The 19,543-nt window shown below is 37.9% G+C and overlaps 1 protein-coding gene across 2 annotated transcripts in view; it reads left to right on the top strand.

The window, feature by feature from the left end:
• TMEM8B (transmembrane protein 8B) overlaps positions 1–19,543 on the top strand; it is an 86,256-nt gene that overhangs the window by 30,653 nt on the left and 36,060 nt on the right. The window contains exons 2-3 of one of the 2 annotated variants that reach the window (XM_051964845.1): positions 5,121–5,310; positions 14,265–14,472. In XM_051964845.1, coding sequence (XP_051820805.1) covers positions 5,121–5,310; positions 14,265–14,472 — 398 coding nt within the window. The remainder of the gene's footprint in view (positions 1–5,120; positions 5,311–14,264; positions 14,473–19,543) is intronic. The other variant, XM_051964858.1, reaches the window with a different exon arrangement.

The following is a 19,543-nucleotide window of genomic DNA, read 5'->3' as shown; positions in this document are numbered from 1 at the left end:
CTTACAAGAAACCTTATCTGATCTCCTAGCTGCTAATGCATTCCTTTCCCATTCCATATGTTGTACACACACACACACACACACACACACACACACACACACATGTCTTGAGGATAGAGATGGTTTCATTTTTATCTGTAATCTGAGTGACCACTATAGTGCTTATTATAGCACATATAGCTCATGCTTATTACGTACTTGTTGATTGATTCTTGAATTGAGGTTCTAATGCTCAGCCTAGGTACATCTGTCTGTCTCTCCATACTTAGTTCAAAGTTACCCTCTTGGGGTCTTCTTATTTGAGCCTTTGGAGCTTCCTCCTGCTCCTTTGTCACTTGAGGTTTTGTATTTCACAAATTATCCTTGGGACTTATCCAGAGCTGGTTCTGGCTACTGTCACTGAGTAGTCCCCATCATCCTTAATATCCTTAGCCTCAGTTGGATAACTGGGCTTCTAATCTCTGTAACCTTTATCAAATTTCTCCCAAGAGTTTCTCTCTCGAGTTCCCTGGTATTTGGGGGTCTCCATCTTGGAACTGCTTCTATAAAACTTGTACCTTTTAATACACAGAGAACCAGTTGCTTGCCCCTCTCTACACTATAGTTTCAGCATGTTCTGTAGATCTCCATGGGCAGTATAATCATCTGTTGCTATCAATCATTCAAATAATAAACAATGACACTTTTACTAGATGCCAGACACTTTACTGAAGGCTAGGAATACAAATGCAAAAGGTAGTATCTGCTCAGACACCTGAGAGAAGCAACATGTACATATACAGATACACTTAGACATACACACACACACACACACACACACACACACACACATATATACACACATACACTTATACAAGTAAATAGAGTTTACAAAGTCATTTTAATAATTAGCAACTGAGTATCAAAAGAGAAGTTTCTTTTTAGTATTTGGAGGTTTTATTCGGTTTCATTTTGAAGGAAGCTAGAGATTCTAACAGGCAAAGATGAGAAGGGAGTGCATGTTGGGCAAGGGAAAAATCTATGCACTCATAAATAGAGTTGGGAAATGACTATTCTATATGAGTTTAGCACGTGGATCAATTTGGAGGCTGGGAGAGATGTAGAGTGTCAAAAGAGAAATAGTGTATGATAAACCTGGAAAGGTAGGTTGAAACCAGAATGTGAATGGCCTTAGATGAGTTTGTATTTTTCTATTTTCCCCTAGTGCCAATAGGGAGCCACTTGAGCTTTTGAATAGGTGAATAACAACGTCAGATCTGTGTTTTGAACTATCACTTTGGCAAGTATGTAGAGGATAGGAATAAGAGAGCCTTGAGGCAGGGAGACTTTTTTTTTTTTGTACTTAATAGTATTTTTTTCCGATTACATGTAAAGATAATTTTCAACATTCATCTTTGTAAGATTTTGAGTGCCAAATTTTTCTTCCCCCCTATCCTTTTCTCCTCTTTCCCCCCAAAACCAAGCAATCTGATGTAAGTTATATATACATGTTCAATTGTGCCATTCCACATTAGTCATTTTGTGAAAGAAGACTCAACAAAAGGGGAAAATCATAAGAAAAAAAAGAAAAAAGTGAAAAAAAAGTATGCTTTCATTTCTGCCTTCAGGCTCCATAGTTTTTCCTTTGGCTATGGTGATCATTTTCAGGGAGACAGGCTAATTAGAAGACTATTGTGATAGTCAAGCTATATAGATAATTACTATGGTGGTGCAGAATAGGGGTGGATTTGAGAGATGTGGAGGCAAAATTGATAAGACTTGGCAACTGGTTGGATATAGTGAGGGAGAGTGAAGTGTCACCTGAAGTCACTATGGTCTCCTGGAGTTCTGGTCATATCTTTGGGGCTGTGAAATCAGATCTGCCTCCTCCTGTCCTATTATCACCACTTACTGCATCTGGCCAGGGTCTTCTCTCCTCTGATTTCTAGCAAACTAGGCTCCTAACTCCTTCGACCCTATCTCTTCCTGAACAATCTCACGGGTCTTTTGAGGTTTTCTCGGGGTTTTTATTACTCATAACCACAGGGAGTTGGACAGGAGGTAAAAATAACAGACATGAGGAAAGTTACAAAGTTACAAGATCTTAAAAGCTGTTGTTTATAGAGCCCTTGCAAAGTACTTTAAATACATTTTCTCATTTGATTGTCACAACAACCTTATGAGGTAAGTACTATATGTAGTGTCTCCATTTTATCAGTGAGGAAATTAAGACTCATGGAGGTTGTTAAATGAGATTGCAAGGTCACAGAGCTAGCAAGTGTCCAAATTGGGTGGGATTTAGGTACCTCCTGATTTCAAGTCTAGTGCTCTTGTCTCAATGCCATTTGGGACTCTTAGAATACAAGCCATGCTGGTTTTTACTAGAATTGTATTTTTCTAGTTAGAAATGATTTTCTTTACCACCTTCCAGAGCTAGGAATGATTTTATTATTATTATTATAGCTTTTTATTTACAAAACATATGCATAAGTAATTTTTCAACATTGACTCTTGCAAAATCTTCTGTTCCAATTTTCCCTCTCTTCCCTACCCCCTCCCCTAGATGGCAGGTAGTCCAATACATGTTAAATATGATAAAGCATATGTTAAATCCAATATATGTATACATATTTATACAGTTATCTTGCTGCATAAGAAAAACCAGATCTAGAAAGAAAGGAAAAAAAATCTGAGAAGAAAAACAAAAATGCAAGCAGACAATAACAAAAAGAGTGGAAATACTATGTTGTGGTTTACATTCATTAGGAATGATTTTTTTTACCACCTTCCAGAGCCATAAGTAGGGTAAAATAGGAGGAATCCTAGGATGCTACAGTTTAGAAGGCGAGCTTCTGCAGGGTAGTTAAAATGGAGTTTAGTAGCTGGTTAATAAGAGTAATTAGTTTATAAAGGAAATTACCTGAGATTCTTGGGTCATTGAATATTTACATCCTTTGAAGTCCTTCCAGTAGTGGTGATCTTGTGGTACTCCGGGACTTCTGCTTCCTCTTATTCCCAAATGCATTTTTAAAGTTTTAAAATAGCTAGCTATAGGGTTCTCCCTTAACTCACTCATCTCTTAGTTTTTGTTTTAAGAGCTAATCTTCAACCCTCCTCATTCCTAGACCTGAATCTCTTGTATTCTTTCTCTTGGGTTATTCATCCATCTTCTTGCTGTAGGTCCCTAGAAAACTCACAATCACTTGTAGTGAATGAGTTTCCTATATGTCTCAGAAGAAACTCTATACTTTTTGTGTCTATCTCAGCATGGCTTAACTTCATATAGAACAATTTTCTTGGGTATTTGCTACTTCCTTAGAGTTGGATTCAGAGGAGATATGGTAACTGTTTTCAGGCCCATGAAAGGATGTATTATGGAAGGAGGAATAGTCTTGTTCAGTTGCATTTCAGATTTTTTAGAACTAAAAGGAATGGGTGTAAGTTTCAAGTAAACAAATTTAGATGTGATACAAATAGAAGCTTCTTTATAGTAAGGTCTATCTATATGTTAGAATAGATTGCTTCAGAGAGGAGTGGGTTCCTTTCTTATTGAAGGTCTTCAGGCAGAAACTTGGTATGTTTTAGAAGGAATTCTTTCTGGGTGCAGATTGAAACCACCAAAGGTCCCTGCTAATTCTGAAATTCTGTGATTCTTTTTCTGTATAAGAACCCTATTATGGAGAGGTCATTGTAGAAAATTTATAGGATGACAATGGAAGATTTCTGGGTCACTTATAGGATATTAGGTAAGAAAGCAAAAGATATTGGACAACTATTAGTCATCGTGGTAATCATTATGGGGTAGCTAGGTTGTGTAGTCGATAAAAGTCTGGACACTGGAAATCAGGTAGTCCTGAATCCCAATTTAACCTCAGATGCTTACTAGTTGTGTAACCCTAGCCTGACACAACCTATCTCTGCTTTTGTTTCCCCCTCTGTAAAATGGAGATAATAGTAGCATTTACCTCCCAAGGTATCCCTCATCTCAAATGAGACTATAATTGTAAAGTACTTTGCACAGTGCCTGGCATATATAAATCTTAGCTATTATTATTTTTATTATAATTGCTATTATTATTATTATAGCAATTTCTCTCTTACTCTTCCTTCCCCTTCCCTTTTGCTTTCTCCCCCCATGTCTCCTCTCTCTCTCTCTCCTGATTTTCCTTCCTTTCACTTTCTCTCCCTCTTGCTTTCTCTCCTTTTTCCTTTCTCTTCCTCCCCCTCTTCTTCTCTTTCTCCCTCTCCCTTTTCCCCTCTCTTCTCCCTTTTCTCCTGTTCTTTTTCTTCCCACCACCCCTCCCTCTCCCATCTTGCCTTTCTCCTGATCTTTTTCCTTTTCTCCTTCCCTCTTTCCCTCCCTTCTCCCTCCCCCATTCCCCAGGTGGCCTTTTGGGATTATTGTTAGAGGGAGCAGGAGGGTACAGTTTTTGCTAGCATGTGACTGGGGTGGAGTAAAGGTCTATTTTGGTTACTGTGTAGAGATTTGGGAAATAACTGTTATAGCACCTTCTAGTTCTTGACCTTATCTTTTGTTCTCATTAAGGGGCTCATTGTGGTTATTTTTGAGATATTGGGGTAACTATGGAGGATTTAGGGCTCACAACCTAGTTACAGAGAATTGATTTAGGTCACTGTAGTGGATTCAGGGGATCCTTATGTAGAGAGTTTTGAGAACCAGAGTTTTCTTCAACTTTCATTTCTCTCTGTCTCTCGGAGGGTCTATTGGAAGTTGCCATAATGGGCTTGGGTATTATCATTTGAGATATTACACATTTTCTCTCTCTCTCTCTCTCTCTCTCTCTCTCTCTCTCTCTCTCTCTCACTGTCTCTCTCTGTCTCTATCTCTCTCTTTCTCTTTCTCTTTCTCTGTCTCTGTCTGTCTCTCTCTCTCTGTCTTTCTCTCTCTCTGTCTCTCTGTCTCTCTCTGTCTCTCTGTTTCTTTCTTTCTTTCTCTCTCTCTATTTCTCTGTCTCTGTCTCTCTGTCTCTCTCTGTGTGTCTCTGTTTTTGTCTGTTTCTCTGTCTCTCTCTTTCTGTCTCTCTTTCTCTCTCTCTCTCCCTCTCTCTCTGTCTCTCTGTCTCTCTCTCTCCTTCTCCCTCTCTCTTTCTTTCTCTTTCCTACCCCTTAATCTCCCCCAGGGGGCCTCTTCCTGACTGATTACTCCACCTGCTCACCCCGAAAGCTGAGTCCTTTTCGCTCCTTTGCCAGCACTGAGCTCTTCCACTTCCATGTCCCTGAGGACACGGTCCTGGCTGTCTGGAATCTCATCATCTTCAAGGAACAGGGGGGCACCTTTGGGGACCATTGCCCAGACCAAAGTGTGACTGTGTGAGTAAACCTGGTCTTCAACTTTTGACCTTCAACCACTCCCTGATAGTGTGATCTCCCATTCTTGCCTCCTAGTCCCTGTTATTATTATTATAATAACTAACATTTATGCTCTTAAAAGTACTTACATTCATTATCTCATTTGATTATCACAACTCATAATGTATATGGCATGAATATTAATACCTTCTTTATATGTAGTAAGAGACTGACACTTAGGGAAGTAAGGTATCTTCCTCAAGGTCTTACAGCAAAATAAATGGTAAAGGTAGGATATAAATCTAGATCCTCTTGAGTCTTGGCTCTTTCTAATGCACTCATACTCCTCTGTAGGCAATGTCCCTTTAAGTTTAAGATCTGAGTAGATTGTCCTTACTAGGATTGGGTATATACAGAGGATGGAAGAACTGTGTTAAAAAAAAAAAAACAATAACCCAAAAACCTGTACTTCTTGGGGAGACTCTATCCATACAATGTGCTCTTCTTGAAAAATTTCCTGCTGTCTGTTCTAAATGAAGGTGGAATTTGAGGCAGAGGTGGTACCTTTTCATCCTTTTTAGAGCTCTCTGCCTCTTCAAACATGTCTTTTTGTTCTGTGACTTAGAGGACTCCTGAGTTGAAATCAAAACCTTTACTTGCTTGTTACTAGTACCTCTATCTTATTTGATCCTGAGCTAGCCTGTTGACCATATCTTTGTTTTCTTCCCATCATCTGTTCATTTTGTTTGCTTTGGCAAGAAAATTGGCTCTGTTTTCATCCCAGATTTGCCCTGCCCCCACTATCTTGGCTGAATATCTCCTGGCTTCAGCCTCCAATTATATCTCAGCCTGAAAAATTATCTGCCTTTGTCCTACAAATATCAACAGTTGCTTGCACCTGCACTCTGCCATAATCTCTTAGCTGTATTACTGTGTATCAAGTCACTACCGTTTGCTTGATGACCTTGTATACTGAGCCTCTGCAGGTGATTGTTCCTAAGGAGCCAAATGAGCTCCACACAAAAGTGTGTGTGTGTGTGTGTGTGTGTGTGTGTGTGTGTGTGTGTGTGTGTGTGTGTATCTATATAACTACATCTATCTAGATATACATATATGTACACACATATACGTATATGTATGCATATGTATATATGTGTCTGCTATCTATCTATCTATCTATCTATCTATCTATCTATCTATCTATCTATCTATATTTACCAATCACTTAGAGCTGAGGAATGAATAATTTCAAGGTTAGCATTCAAGTGCTAAAAGGGAAGGAAATACATTTCAGGAATAGCACTTCCAGCCAACTGAGGAGAACAAGGTTAGCTCTAGGCCCCACATCTGGTAGAATTCAATTACTCTTATACCTGTAACTTAGTGCTACATCAGTCAGGTTAGAGTGGAGAAGTGGTACTTTAGAAACTTAGGAAGCTTCTTGATCTCAGTTTTCTTATCTGGATGTCATTCATTTTTCTAGAGATCACATGAAGGTTTGATATTGTGACTGGATGGTTCAGCCTTTGGACTTTTTTCCATGTGCTTGAGAATAGTCAGTAAAATACAATAGAAGGAATTCTATCTATAAATCTTTAAATGAGGGGTTTAGACAAGATGATCTCTGAGGTCCTTCTAGCTCTTAATCTATAAGTTTCCTACACAGTTCTTTTGAGACCAAGTTGCATCTGGTATTTGAAGACCTAGAAATGGAAGGAGACTGAGAGTTTATAGGATGATAGTTTTAGAGTTGAAAGAGACCTTATAGACCATCTAGTCTAATCCCCAAATTTTAAGGATGAGAAAACTGAGATTTTAAGAGATTGTATAATTTGGGTTGTATAATTTGTTTAGTTATTAAATTTTGCCAGAAGTAGGATTTGATGACTTCAAGTTGAACCATTTGTGAATTATGTACTATGCTATGTACTATTCCATGTTAGGTTTATTAAATTTTTTTAGGTTATACATGTACATTCATTTTTTTAAAAACATATTTCCATATGAGTTATTTTGGGAAAGAAAAATCAGAACAAAAGGAAAAAAAACTGAGAAAAAATAGAAGAAAAAAAATGGTGAAAACAATATGCTTTGATCTGTATTCAGTCTCCATAGTTCTCTCTCTGGATAGGGATAGCATTTTTTAATCCAAAGTTTATTAGGATTGTCTTGGATCACTGAATTACTGAGAAGAGTAAGAGTCTTTCATATTTGATCATCCCTATTAGGATTTAATCATAGGCTATATAAGTTCTTTCAACTCAGGACTTGGACTGGAATAATGAGAACCAGTTCCAGGAAAGCAGTTATGAGTCAATCTGGGATGAATATGCTTGAGGAGGAAGTGGCCATAATTCTGCCTTTCTAGATCCACTAGAGCTTCTGAATCAAGGTCTGGCTGGGTTTTCAACTTGGAACCCTCCACTGAAAGACACCATCTTGATCAGCTCTCTGTATCCTACCTTAAGATTCCTAAGCAAATGCAAAAGAATGGAGAATTCCATGCCCATTTTTCTCCAGGTGGAAAAAATAAGCGGTTCTATAATGTTAAATTTGTGTCTCCCTTGTGAGTGAATGGATTGAATGTCCAATCATCATCAAAAGAAAAAAACCCATTTTGTGCTGTGGGATATTAGTCAGCCTTCCCTAGAATTCCTTCTATCTAAATAGAACCTGGATCTTTCCATCCCATATTTTCTTGTTCCTTTGGGCTTTTGGAGAACTCTGTTGACCAAGACCTCATGAAATGTGTGAGCATTCCATTACTAAGACCAATTTTTACAGCCCCTTTAGGGTTGTCCTCTTGGTTTCTGACCCAATGATTTGAGAACTAGGCTCTATGCTTAAATACTGATAAACTCAAAAAGAGCAAATTGCCTTGTATATGACCTAAGCTATCCTTTGTGGTAAATTTGTTCACTAAAAACAATATGACCTGGCCATGACTTGGCATATATAAGCTAATGTTCACTTCTGGGTACTGTTATCAGTGTTGTTTGATATACACTAAGATTGGAAACAGCTCACATGGTCTATGCATTTAGTATGGTAAAATGGAAAAAATGGTATGCTTGGAGCCAAGAAAAAATCCCACTTCTGACATTTTGTAGCTATATGACTTTAGAAAAATCTTTTTTTCCTTTCTCTAAGCCTGAGCTGCCTGGCATATAATACCTACTTATCTACATCACAAGATTGTCATGAAGGTAAATAAGATAATGTATATGAAACATTCCATAAATCTTTAAGTATTATATACATGCCAGAGAGTATTAGTAACCAACCATGAATTTGAGGACATGCTAAGTCTCTCTGAAATGGAGTCATCTTTGCCTTTTGCCACCGAGCCAAATCCTGGTAGGAAAAATTTATTTCATTTGAAACAGACCAGTCTGGGAATTAATTAAGATTAATTCTCATTGAGTTTGGATTCATCTCTTCATTTACTTCCTGTACCAGAACCACAGGTTTTCTTGAAAAAGAAGAATGACTCTAATGATGATGGGGTTCTCAACCACATCTTGCTTGGTATTCTTTTTGTCATTTCCATACATTTTAGACAAGTTCTGAGGTGCTATGACTTGGGGAGAGAGGGGGGAGGAAGCATGCAATTTAATCTGACAGAGGGAAAATCTGAAGACCAGATTCCATAGTCCGAGAATATGGAGAACATTGTAATGTCATTACTGTAATGTCAGAACACTGAGAATATGAGAACATTGTAATGTCATTCAGATTACATAATGCGTCAGTGGTCTTTCTGTAATTTATAAAGGACATCTTCCAAGACCTGCTGGACTAGTATGTATGTATCATCTGCTTGGATGACATTCTCATTTAGATCTGAAATGGCATCACCTTTTTAACTAAGACTGTCCCATTCCTCCTTTCTAGGCTTTGACCTGTGGCTATCTGATTAATTGAATGATGGAAGTCTTGCAATTACTATCCATCATCATCTATATTCCAGCTTTAGTCTTCAGGCCATATTACTGAGTGGTAATCACTACCATATCCCAGCATTTCCTGTCCCACCTTCCCCACCAAACAACTCCCAGGGATCTCTACCTTGACTCATTCTGTACACTCTGTTATCCTTAGTCCCACCCAGGTATTCTTATTGGGTGGGGTTACTTCTAAAGTCTCTGGGTGTGTTACACATCTACTTGCATATGTGCTTTGGCTGTGCCCTGGCCTTTTCCCCTTCATTCTTCCTTAATCTAGTGTATATACATGGAGAACTTGGTATCTGTAAAGATTTTTACTGAAAGTTATTAGGAATTCCCAGAGTTAAAAGGTGGTTTAATTATGGCATAAAAAAAAAGTCAACTCATATCATTTCTTTTTAGATGGGAATGGGAAAAGTCCTCATTAAGCAGCTTTATTTTTTAAATAGTATTTTATTTTTCCAAATACAATCAAAGGTAGTTTTCAGCATTCACCTTTGCAAAACCCTGTGTTCCAAGTTTTTCTCTCTTTCTTCCTCTCTCCAAGACAGTAAGCAATCTGGTATAGATTAAGCATGTGCAATTCTTCTAAACATATTTCCATAATTGTAATACTGGACAAGAAAAATCAGATCAAAAGTGAAGGAAAAAAAAAAAAAACACGAGAAAGGAAATAAAAACAGGCAAACAAACAACAACTAAAACAACTTTGCTTTGATCCACATTCAGTGTTCATAGTTCTCTCTCAGGATGCAGATGGTAGCTCAACTCTTATCTGAGAAATATATGATATCCCAACAAATGTTCATCTTGCTTTCATTTGGAGTCTTTTGGTAATGGGGAATACAGCCCTCCCAAAGCAACCCATTCTACTTTTGGACAACTTTTAAAGATTAGAAAATTTTTCCTTATATTATTGTTCTATAAAAAAAGATGAACAAACTGATTTTAGAAAGACCTGGAAAGATTTACACAAACTGATGCTGAGTGAAACTAGCAGAACCAGGAATACATTGTTTGCAAGATCGTGCTATGATCAACTATGAAAGACTTTGCTCTTCTTAGTGATTCATCTCTCAATAGAGATCTCAATAGACTTTGGACAGAATATGACATCCACATCCAGAAAAAGAATTATGGAGATTGAATGTCAATCAACACATGATATGTTTAATTCTTTCTGCTTTTGTTTTTCTCTTCACCTTTTTATTGTTTGCTTGCTTTTTTTTCTTTCTCATTTTTTCCTTTTTGATCTGATTTTTCTTGTGCAGCACGATAAATGGGGAAATATATTTTGAAGAATTGCGTATGGTTTTCTCTTCTGATTTTCTCTCCCAACATGATTCATAAAGCAATGTATATTAAAAATAAATTAATTTAAAAAATCTTTCTTTAAACTTAATTAAATTAAATCTAGAGTTGTCCCCTGTATAATTCTTCCTAATTGTCAAGCTCCTGTTCTCTAGGGCTGGTATAATGAAGATCATAGTGAAGCAGGAGGGAACTGTTTCCTTTGCTATAAGTTGTGGTCCCTTTAAGAAACTGTCTTTCCTTTTTATCTGTGATTCCTTTCAGAGTCTCAGCCCCTCCTGGGGAAGGCATATCCTCCCAAGTAAGTTATCTTTCCAGGATGCCAGAGCCTTTGATTCAATTAGAAATCCTGGTCAAAAAGCACCCCTTTGAAGTGTTGTTAATTCCATTAGGAGATCCTGGCTGAAAACTGATAAGAATCTAAGCCCGAGATCCTAGTCTGATTAGCTCAGGCTGTCCTAGCCCCCACCAAAATATCCAATATAACAGCTTCCCTCAACTAAGGTCTTTGCAGATAGGCCTAGGTAGCTTGAGAATCCTGTCACTTTCAGTTGCCAGGATCCTTCTGCCCACTGAGAAAGCATTCTCAGTGCCAAAACTCCATTTTCCAATAGGTCTGCATCTATAGAAGTCAGTCTCTTGGTACACTGATTTCTATCCAACAATAAACTTTCATTTTGCAATTAATAATTTGGGAATGAGTGAATACTTTCACTCCTAAAACCTGCAGCCAATTTAAAGAGGATTCTTAACAACTCTTATTGCCACTAAAGTCTTGCCTACCAGAAACTGAGACCAATCAAACTGCATCAATAAGATTGTAAATTTAGAACTGGAAAGGATTTGGGAGATTATCTAGTCCAATCCCCCTCCTCCCCTTAAAACTAACAAACAAACAAAAAGATGGATAAAGTGAGGCCCAGAAAATTTAAACTACCGGCCCAGGGGCAGGTGGGTAAGAATTCACAGAATTAGGATTTGAATTTGGGTTCTCTGCCTCTAAATCTGGGGCTCTTTCTACTGACCCTACCTACATTTAGGTGCAACTAATTATGAAGGGGTGGCATACAATGAGCCCCCCACTCTGTAGTAATTGAAGTGAGGGAAACTCCTCCTGACCAATCCCAAAGCAACTCCAAATATTTTAAAAAGTGATTTTGTCAAGAAAGTAAGGCCATCTAATGTACAAAGAGTTACCTGTGAGTCACTTGTATTCCCTCCATGGGGGGATAAGGATCCCTTGGATGACCTTGTACTACTCTAAGCCTCAAAGGCAGAAGTCTAGCCAAAGAAAAGCTTTACTGAGTATTTGTTTCTGAATTGGTCTGGAAGCCAAACAAAGAGACTCTCCTTCTAGCCTGAGATAGATTTGGGTTGGCAGCACATCCAGATCAAGTGGGGCCCTCAGTCCCTCCAAGAACATACTTCCTAGTCTTAAAAACCATTCCCTCTCTGCCTGGATTACTGTCCTTCTGATTAGCAGCTGCTCTTGGTTTCTGTGGGTTCTGCCCCAGTCTCTCTCCATGGCTCCAAAGAGTCTTGTCCTGAGCTTCAAGATATCCTCCACTGACCTTGCAGATATCTCCTTTGTCCTAGTTCAGGCATTCATCTGTTCATTGGAAGACTTAACTCTTTCCCTTTCTCCCTGGAACTTCTGTAAGCTGCTCCCCACTTCTCCTTCTGTTCTGATTGGTGGGGGCCTCAGTTACCTGCTATATCTGGGTCCAGGCTGCAGCTACCTCTCCTCATCAAATGGCTTTCTTTCTCCTTCACCCTCTTCCCCAATGTTTTTTGTTCCTGAACCATAGTCAAACCAATTCTTTCAATGCTCCTCAAAAGGATATGTCATTTTAGTCTCATTCTACTTAATGTCCTTGTGATTTAAGGCTAAAGAATGGATGTGTGATTTCATCAAAGAAACTTCCTCTACTAATGCAGCTAGTACCATCTCTTCAGCTCTTTTAGAGAGTTGCCTACAATTCCAATAGCCTTGTGATGGAGAGACTTATCTGTAGTCAGAAAGAGGACTATAGGAAACTGAATATGGATCACAACATAGTATTTTCACCTTTTTTTGTTGTTTGCTTGTTTTTTTTTTCTTTCTCACTTTTTCCTTTTTTATCTGATTTTTCTTATGCAGCACCATAAATATAGAAATACATTTAGAAGAATTGCACATGTTTAACCTATATTGGATTACTTGGTCTCTAGGGGAAGGGGGAAAGGAGAAAGAAAAAATTGGGACACAAGGTTTTGCAATGGTAAATACTGAAAACTATCTTTGCATATATTTTGAAAATAAAAGAAGCTATTATTAAAAAGAGAAAAAGTTGCCTAGAACACTGAGAATTTAAGTCACTTGCCTAGGATCACAGAATCAGTCCATGTAAGAGCTGGAACTTGAACCCTGAGGTTAACTTTCTATCCATTTTCTGCTCAATAAGTTTCCAAACCAAAATATTTCTTTTGTATCACTCCCTTCCATATGACTTCTCTATCAGAAGAAGGTGAGCTCCTTGAGGATAGATGTTTTTGTATTTGTATCTTTAGGGCTTGGCATAGTGTTTGGCGAATAATGAATGCTTAATAAATAGTTTTTTATTTATTCGTTTGATTAAACAAGTATTTATTAAATACTTGACATGTACTGTACTAGGTTCTGGATATATGAAGAAAAAAATGAAACAATTCCTCTCTTTAAGGAGCCCACATTCTCTTGGGGAAGATCATTCTGACTCTGGTTCTCTGGGAATCTTACCCTTGCCTGGGCTCCTTTCTCACTGTCATTTTTGATTTTCTGAAACGTGTTCACCAGTTGGTTGTTAGAGCTGGTGAAACTTGGCTTTACCTCATCTTCTAAGCTTATATCCCTCCTCTGACACCTTTCTTCATTTTCTACAATAAGGGGTTTGCACTATATGACTTTTGGGGGTTCTTTCAGCTCTAAATCTACGACCTTTTGATTTTGGCTCAGTCTGTCCAGTGGCCATGTCTCAGCTGTGGGCACTAGTTAGTTACCTGGTATCTTTCTTCATCACCGCAGCTCTTCAGCAGTTAGAAGCAGACTCTCTGTCTCTTCTTGTTTGAAAGCTTGTCTACCCCCACTAGACCACCCACAGGGTTCCTGCTTCCTGTCTGCAGAGTGCTGCCAGCTGCCAGCTCATTTTCTGAGCTGAAATGACTGAACTGAATGAATGATTCCTCCTGACTCGGGTTTCTAGCTCCACTCACTTTCCTAGCATTGCTCTGATGACTCATTGCTCAGGATCCTCAGGGGAGGGACCTTCCTTAGGTTCCTTAATTATACTCATATAATACAAGACATTTCAAAAGTTAAAAAACATAATTCCTAGCCAAGGGTAAGGGGTATCTAGTATTCTTGACTTTTCACTGCACATCTTAACCCTGGACCTCTGATAGCTTGATCCTTTGACCTCATATCCTGATAGTAGACCAGCAGCCTTATCTCAATCCCAAATTCCCTGACTTTTGACCATTTTCTCAATCCTTGATTTGGGAGGGGGTGGTATGTGGTCCATATGAAGTCTGCTAATGGTGGTGGTTGGGTATGCAATGGACAGTTCGAGCTTATTTTCTTTATGACTTGGATATCTTTATTTTTATTATTTTTAAAAATCTCATTTCCTATTTGTTACTCCATTTTCTGTCTTCTCCCCCCCTTCTTGTCCTTGGTCTTTCATTTCATGTATCTCCTAGGTATTTCCGCTCAGGAGCACCTCCTGTAATAAACCCTTTGAACACACACTTTCCACCGGATACAGTGGTGCCAGGGGTCTTCTCATTAACTCTAAGCTGGACTTTGCCCAATCGAACTTCAGGAATCTTCAATGTCAGCAGCCCCTTGCCTGGGGACTGGTTCCTGGCTGCTCACCTTCCCCAGGCTCATGGACGCATCTCTGTCAAGGTGGGTCAGACTCTTTTCCCATGCTACATCTTGGTTGAGTGCTGTGTTGGAGAACCAGTTCCAGGACTGTAGGCCCTTGCCTTCTCAAACTCCTTTCCTAGCCCCATTCCCATCCTCAGAAATGGTTGGATTCTGGAAGAAACAGGTCAGAAGTCAAGCCCAAATAAGTCAACTAAGGTTAATAAGGTTTATCAGTTAGGTAACTTAGGTCTAGGTCAATGGGCCTCTGTTTTCTTAGTTCTCAGGTCTATGGTCCAAAAAACTGAACTTGGTGACCTACAAGGAATTTGAACATTTTGGCACTGGTAAAGATCTATTTTATTTTAATTGCATTTATTATGATTAATAATAAAATAATGTCAAAGGAAAATAATGACAATAATAACTTGTAATATTTTACAAAGCACTTCACTTATATGATCACATTTATTCCTCATCAAAACCCTGAGATAGGTAGGACAAATATAATCCCATTTTATAGATGAAGCAACCAAATCTAAAAGAAATTAGGGGGACCTTGCCATAACTAATAGGGAGAAGAAAGAAACCCAACCCCAATGAATTCTAGGAGCAGGAAGAGAGATAATGCTTGGTTCCTGACAAGTTGATCCTTAAAGTGGTCATAGCCCCCATGCTCTGACATATTTACAAAAGGTTATGCTAAGTATATACTATTTGTGGTGAGTTTTTTGTCCATGACTGTTTCAAGCTCCAGTGCCTGAACTAGCTTTCTGACATTTTGATTTTGTCTTTCTTTTGTTTCTTCATCTTTTCAATTTGGTTCACTTCAGTCCAATCTAAGCTAATAAACATTTGTGAAGCATCTACTATGTACAAATGAGAGGCAGTGTGACATAATGGATGGAGATTGAGACAAAGTGAGGAAGACAATTAAAAGCTGTGTGACTCTGGAAGGTCATTTAAGCTCTCTGTGAGGATAATTCAGGAAATTCTCTAAGACAATTCTTAGGCGTGTGTGTGTGTGTGTGTGTGTGTGTGTGTGTGTGTGTGTGTGTGTATCTTCTGTTTTTGGAGGGATTTGATCAGATGAAATCACAGATTCTATTCTAATTCTTTCAGAGATGGAAAATGACCCAACCCCTGTCCTCAAGGGATTTACAATCTAGCAGGGGAATATGCACATAAATAATTATGATACCTGAGAGGAATTATCATTTCTCTATTGTATTTAATAATTAATTATTGAATTAGGACCAAGGTTTTCCCCCTTTCTAGTTTTTCATCCAGAAATTAACCAGTGTGGGAAATATTGAGAAAGACTTATCCAAGTTGAGATCTAATTAAAATTTAAAAATTTTAAGTTTAGGGGAAGGGGTCAATTCCTGCTCCTTGTGTTTACTCTGACAGGTCTGGAAGCATGTGGATTCTCTCTTTTGTCAGATGAAAAATGTGAAAATGTGATAGGTTTCTATGGCCACAATTTGGCTATTCAGTAGTAACTATCCCAAGATCCTCACTGGAATTGGTTCACTTCTCATAATTTCTTGTTAATCAGTTAGAATTGATTGCCACCCTTAGGAACACCACCACCCTTTCAAGCATTGAGTAGGTTCTATGAGGGGACTTTGGTATTCTAGAGTATCCTTGAACAATTTTAAAAATAAAATGCTAGTATTATTAATAAAATAAAATGACATCTCTTGAACTTTTAAAATGTCATATACACACTTATTACTAAGGGCTTAGAATCAGACAGAATAGTCTGAGAAATTCAAGGAGGAAGGTATATTTCCAGCTGGGATAATCTGGAAAATTGACTTATGGAAGAAGTAATGCCTGAAGTGGACTTTGAAGGAAAAGGACTTCAAAAGGTAGACATATAAGGGGAACTCTTCCCGGCATGGGTGGTATCCTATGCAAATGCTCAACAGTGGGAGAAGGATGAAATGAAAGAGGGAATAGTATAATTTGTTAAAGTGTAGAGTATATTAGATTCATGCATTTTAAATAGAGGTCAACTCTGAGATGTTGATGCTATTATTATCCCCATTTTTACAGTTGAGGGAACTGAGGTAAACAGAGTTACATAGTTAGAAAGTGTCAGAAACTGGATTTGAACTCAGGTCTTCTTGAGATAGGGACAACACTCTATTACTGGGTTACCTAACTTGAGGAGAGGGAAGAGTTCTCTTAGTCTATCTTATGATTATTACTCACTTATAGCCACCTAGCTGACATGTCTCTGCTGGAAGTCCCTCTGTTTTGGCATTCTTCTTCAGGAAGCTCCTGCTTTTGACCCAAAATAGCGTCTTTCATTTCCTATTTCTCTGTTCTGTTGTTTCATCTCCCTTTCCTTGTATTGAGAACCGTCATCAATCTCTAAACACCAAAAAACCCTGCCATCTACTGGTGGGATGGGACTAATTCGTTTTTTTTTTTTTTTTGTTTGTTTGTTTTTGTTTTTGTTTTGTTTTGTTTTGCTTTTAAATCTACCTCGAGTCTCACATTCCAGGAAAATGAAAAAAACTTTCCAGAACACCTTTGTATCTCAAATCTCTTTTGTAAGATAGGAAAAAAAAATAGAACAAAAGAGGACCAGTAGTTATTTCGGAAAGTATGGAGAAGTATAGAGAAGCAAGAACAAAATGTCCAGATGTGTTTATACAAATGTTCAAAGGACCAGTAGCAAAGAGGATGAAGGTTAAGATGTTAATGAAGAGAGGCAAAATTAATAGGTGATAAGTATCACTGAGACTTGATGGGATGGTACTTATATCTCAATTTTGGGTCTCCTCTAAGCCTATCTCTCTCCCAAACTTATCTGTTTTTGTTGAGTATGCAATCATCCTTCCAGATAGTCAGATTTTTAACCTAGTAGTTAATTTTTGGCCCTTCACTTTCTTTTTTACCTCCTCATCCAATTAATTGCCAAGTATTGGTTCTACTTCTATGCTATCTCTTGCATCCCGTCCCTTTTTACTATTTACATAGCTATCATATCATTTCAGGTCTTTTATCACCTCTCACATGGACTCTAATAATAGTTTTCCAGTATCTGCCTTTTTTTCCAATCCCTTCTGTCAAAATAATCTTCATAAGACATAGAAATGACTATGTTATTCTTCTGCTGAAAATTTTTTAGTGGTTCCTTCTTGTTTTGAGGTAAAATACAGACATATCCAGGCATTGAAGGCCCTCTATAAAGCGGCTAAAGCTTATGTTTCCAGCATAATTTCACATTATTAGCTTTCTTGAATTTTATGTTCCAATTAAAATGGGCTTCCTCAAATTAGACATTTTATCTTTTGCCTCTATACTTTGTCTATGTCTGAAATGTACTTTCTTCTCATCTCAGTCTCTTCCTTTGAGGCAAAGCTGAGGCATTGCTTTCTAATCAAAGTCTTCCTTGATATATCTAGTTTCTTAGAAGCTGGCAGCAGGTATGGTATATCATGTAGGCTTTGTTATGGGATTTTAGTCCAAAGACTTACTTTACCTTATGTTTCTTTATATTCTGGCACATGCAAGACCATCAGACAGTCTGACATGTTAATAATAGATAGCATTTCTGGTTGATGTCAGAGTTGGGGTATGGGGCTATCTTGGTATAGATGCAATATTTGGAGTTAAATCAGTATGTGTGTGTGTGTGTGTGTGTGTGTGTGTGTGTGTGTGTGAGAGAGAGAGAGAGAGAGAGAGAGAGAGAGAGAGAGAAAGAAAGAGAGAGAGACATCACAGAGAGAGAGACAGAGAGAGACATACACAGAGACATAGAGATAGAGAGACAGAGACAGAGAGAGAGAGAAGGAAAGAGGGAGGAAGAGAGGGAGAGGGAGGAAAAGAGAGAGAGAGAGAGAGAAAGAGAGAGAGAGAGAGAGAGAGAGAGAGAGAGAGAGAGAGAGACTATGAAGAGAGAATATGTGTTAGGTAAACTATTTTTCCATTGATACAATATTAACCTTTTGTAGAATGAGAAGTTTGGTTTGTCACTATAGATTCTTGAATCATCTCAGAATGACCAGATCTTTTATAAAGGGCTATAAAATTTGTTTAAATAGGGCTATTAAGAAAACTGGCAAAAGTAAAGAGGATGGAGCATTTGATCTCTTCATGAGACTTTTCATTCATTTATTCAACAAATATTGGAGCACCTAAGTATAGTATACTATATGGAATGATATAAAGGTGTTGTTCAATCACTTCAGTTGTAACCTACCCATTTTTTTCTTGGCAAAGATTCTGGAGTAGTTTGCCTTTCCCTTCTCTAGTATATAGATGAAGAATTGAGGCAAACAGGGTTAAGGGATTTTCTAGGATCACACAATCAATAAGTGTGAGACTGCATTTGAAGTCAGGAAAATGAGTCTTCATGATTCCTAGCCCAGCACTCTATGTACTATGGCACCACCTGGATGCCCTGTATGTTGTTTTCAGTTGTTTTTCAGTCACATTTGGTTCTTTTTGACTCCCATTTGGAGTCTTCTTGGTAAAGATATTGGAGTGGTTTGCCATCATTTTTACATATGAGGAAACTGAGACAAAGAGGGTTAAGTCACTTGCCCAGGTTCAGACTTCTAAGTAATTGTTTGAGGCCAGATGAGAATTCAGGTTCTTGTGACTCCAGGCTTGGTGTTGTATCCATTCCACCATCTATTGATAAAAATATATTCCTTATTGATACTGATATCAATATGGAGATATTAAAAGAACTTGAAAGATAATTTACATTATAACCTATATGTGAATAATCACAGAAAAAGTGGAATGTAATAAACATGTGAATTCTATCAACCAAGAGTTGCCAAAATATTTCCCTAATGCATAGATATGATCGGTCTCCCATGTCTAAAAACCTTAGGTGATTTCCTAATAGCTCTAGGATAAAATACAAACACTTTAGTGGTGGTGCAGTTAAGAGTTTTCATAATTTGGTTCCAATTTTCTTTTCTTGCAATCTTTCACTTTACACAATCCTAGCCATTAGAAGGCACATTCTTTCATAAAACAAATAAAAAAAAAATCTACCTGAATCTCCCTTTCAGCAAGTAATCTTGATTTTTTTGAGGTAATGAGAGTTAAGTGACTTGCCCAGAGTCACATAGCTAGTAGG

Source organism: Antechinus flavipes, chromosome 1, assembly GCF_016432865.1.
Source record: "Antechinus flavipes isolate AdamAnt ecotype Samford, QLD, Australia chromosome 1, AdamAnt_v2, whole genome shotgun sequence".
NCBI lineage: Eukaryota > Metazoa > Chordata > Mammalia > Dasyuromorphia > Dasyuridae > Antechinus > Antechinus flavipes.
This window is presented reverse-complemented; position numbering and strand designations above follow the sequence as displayed.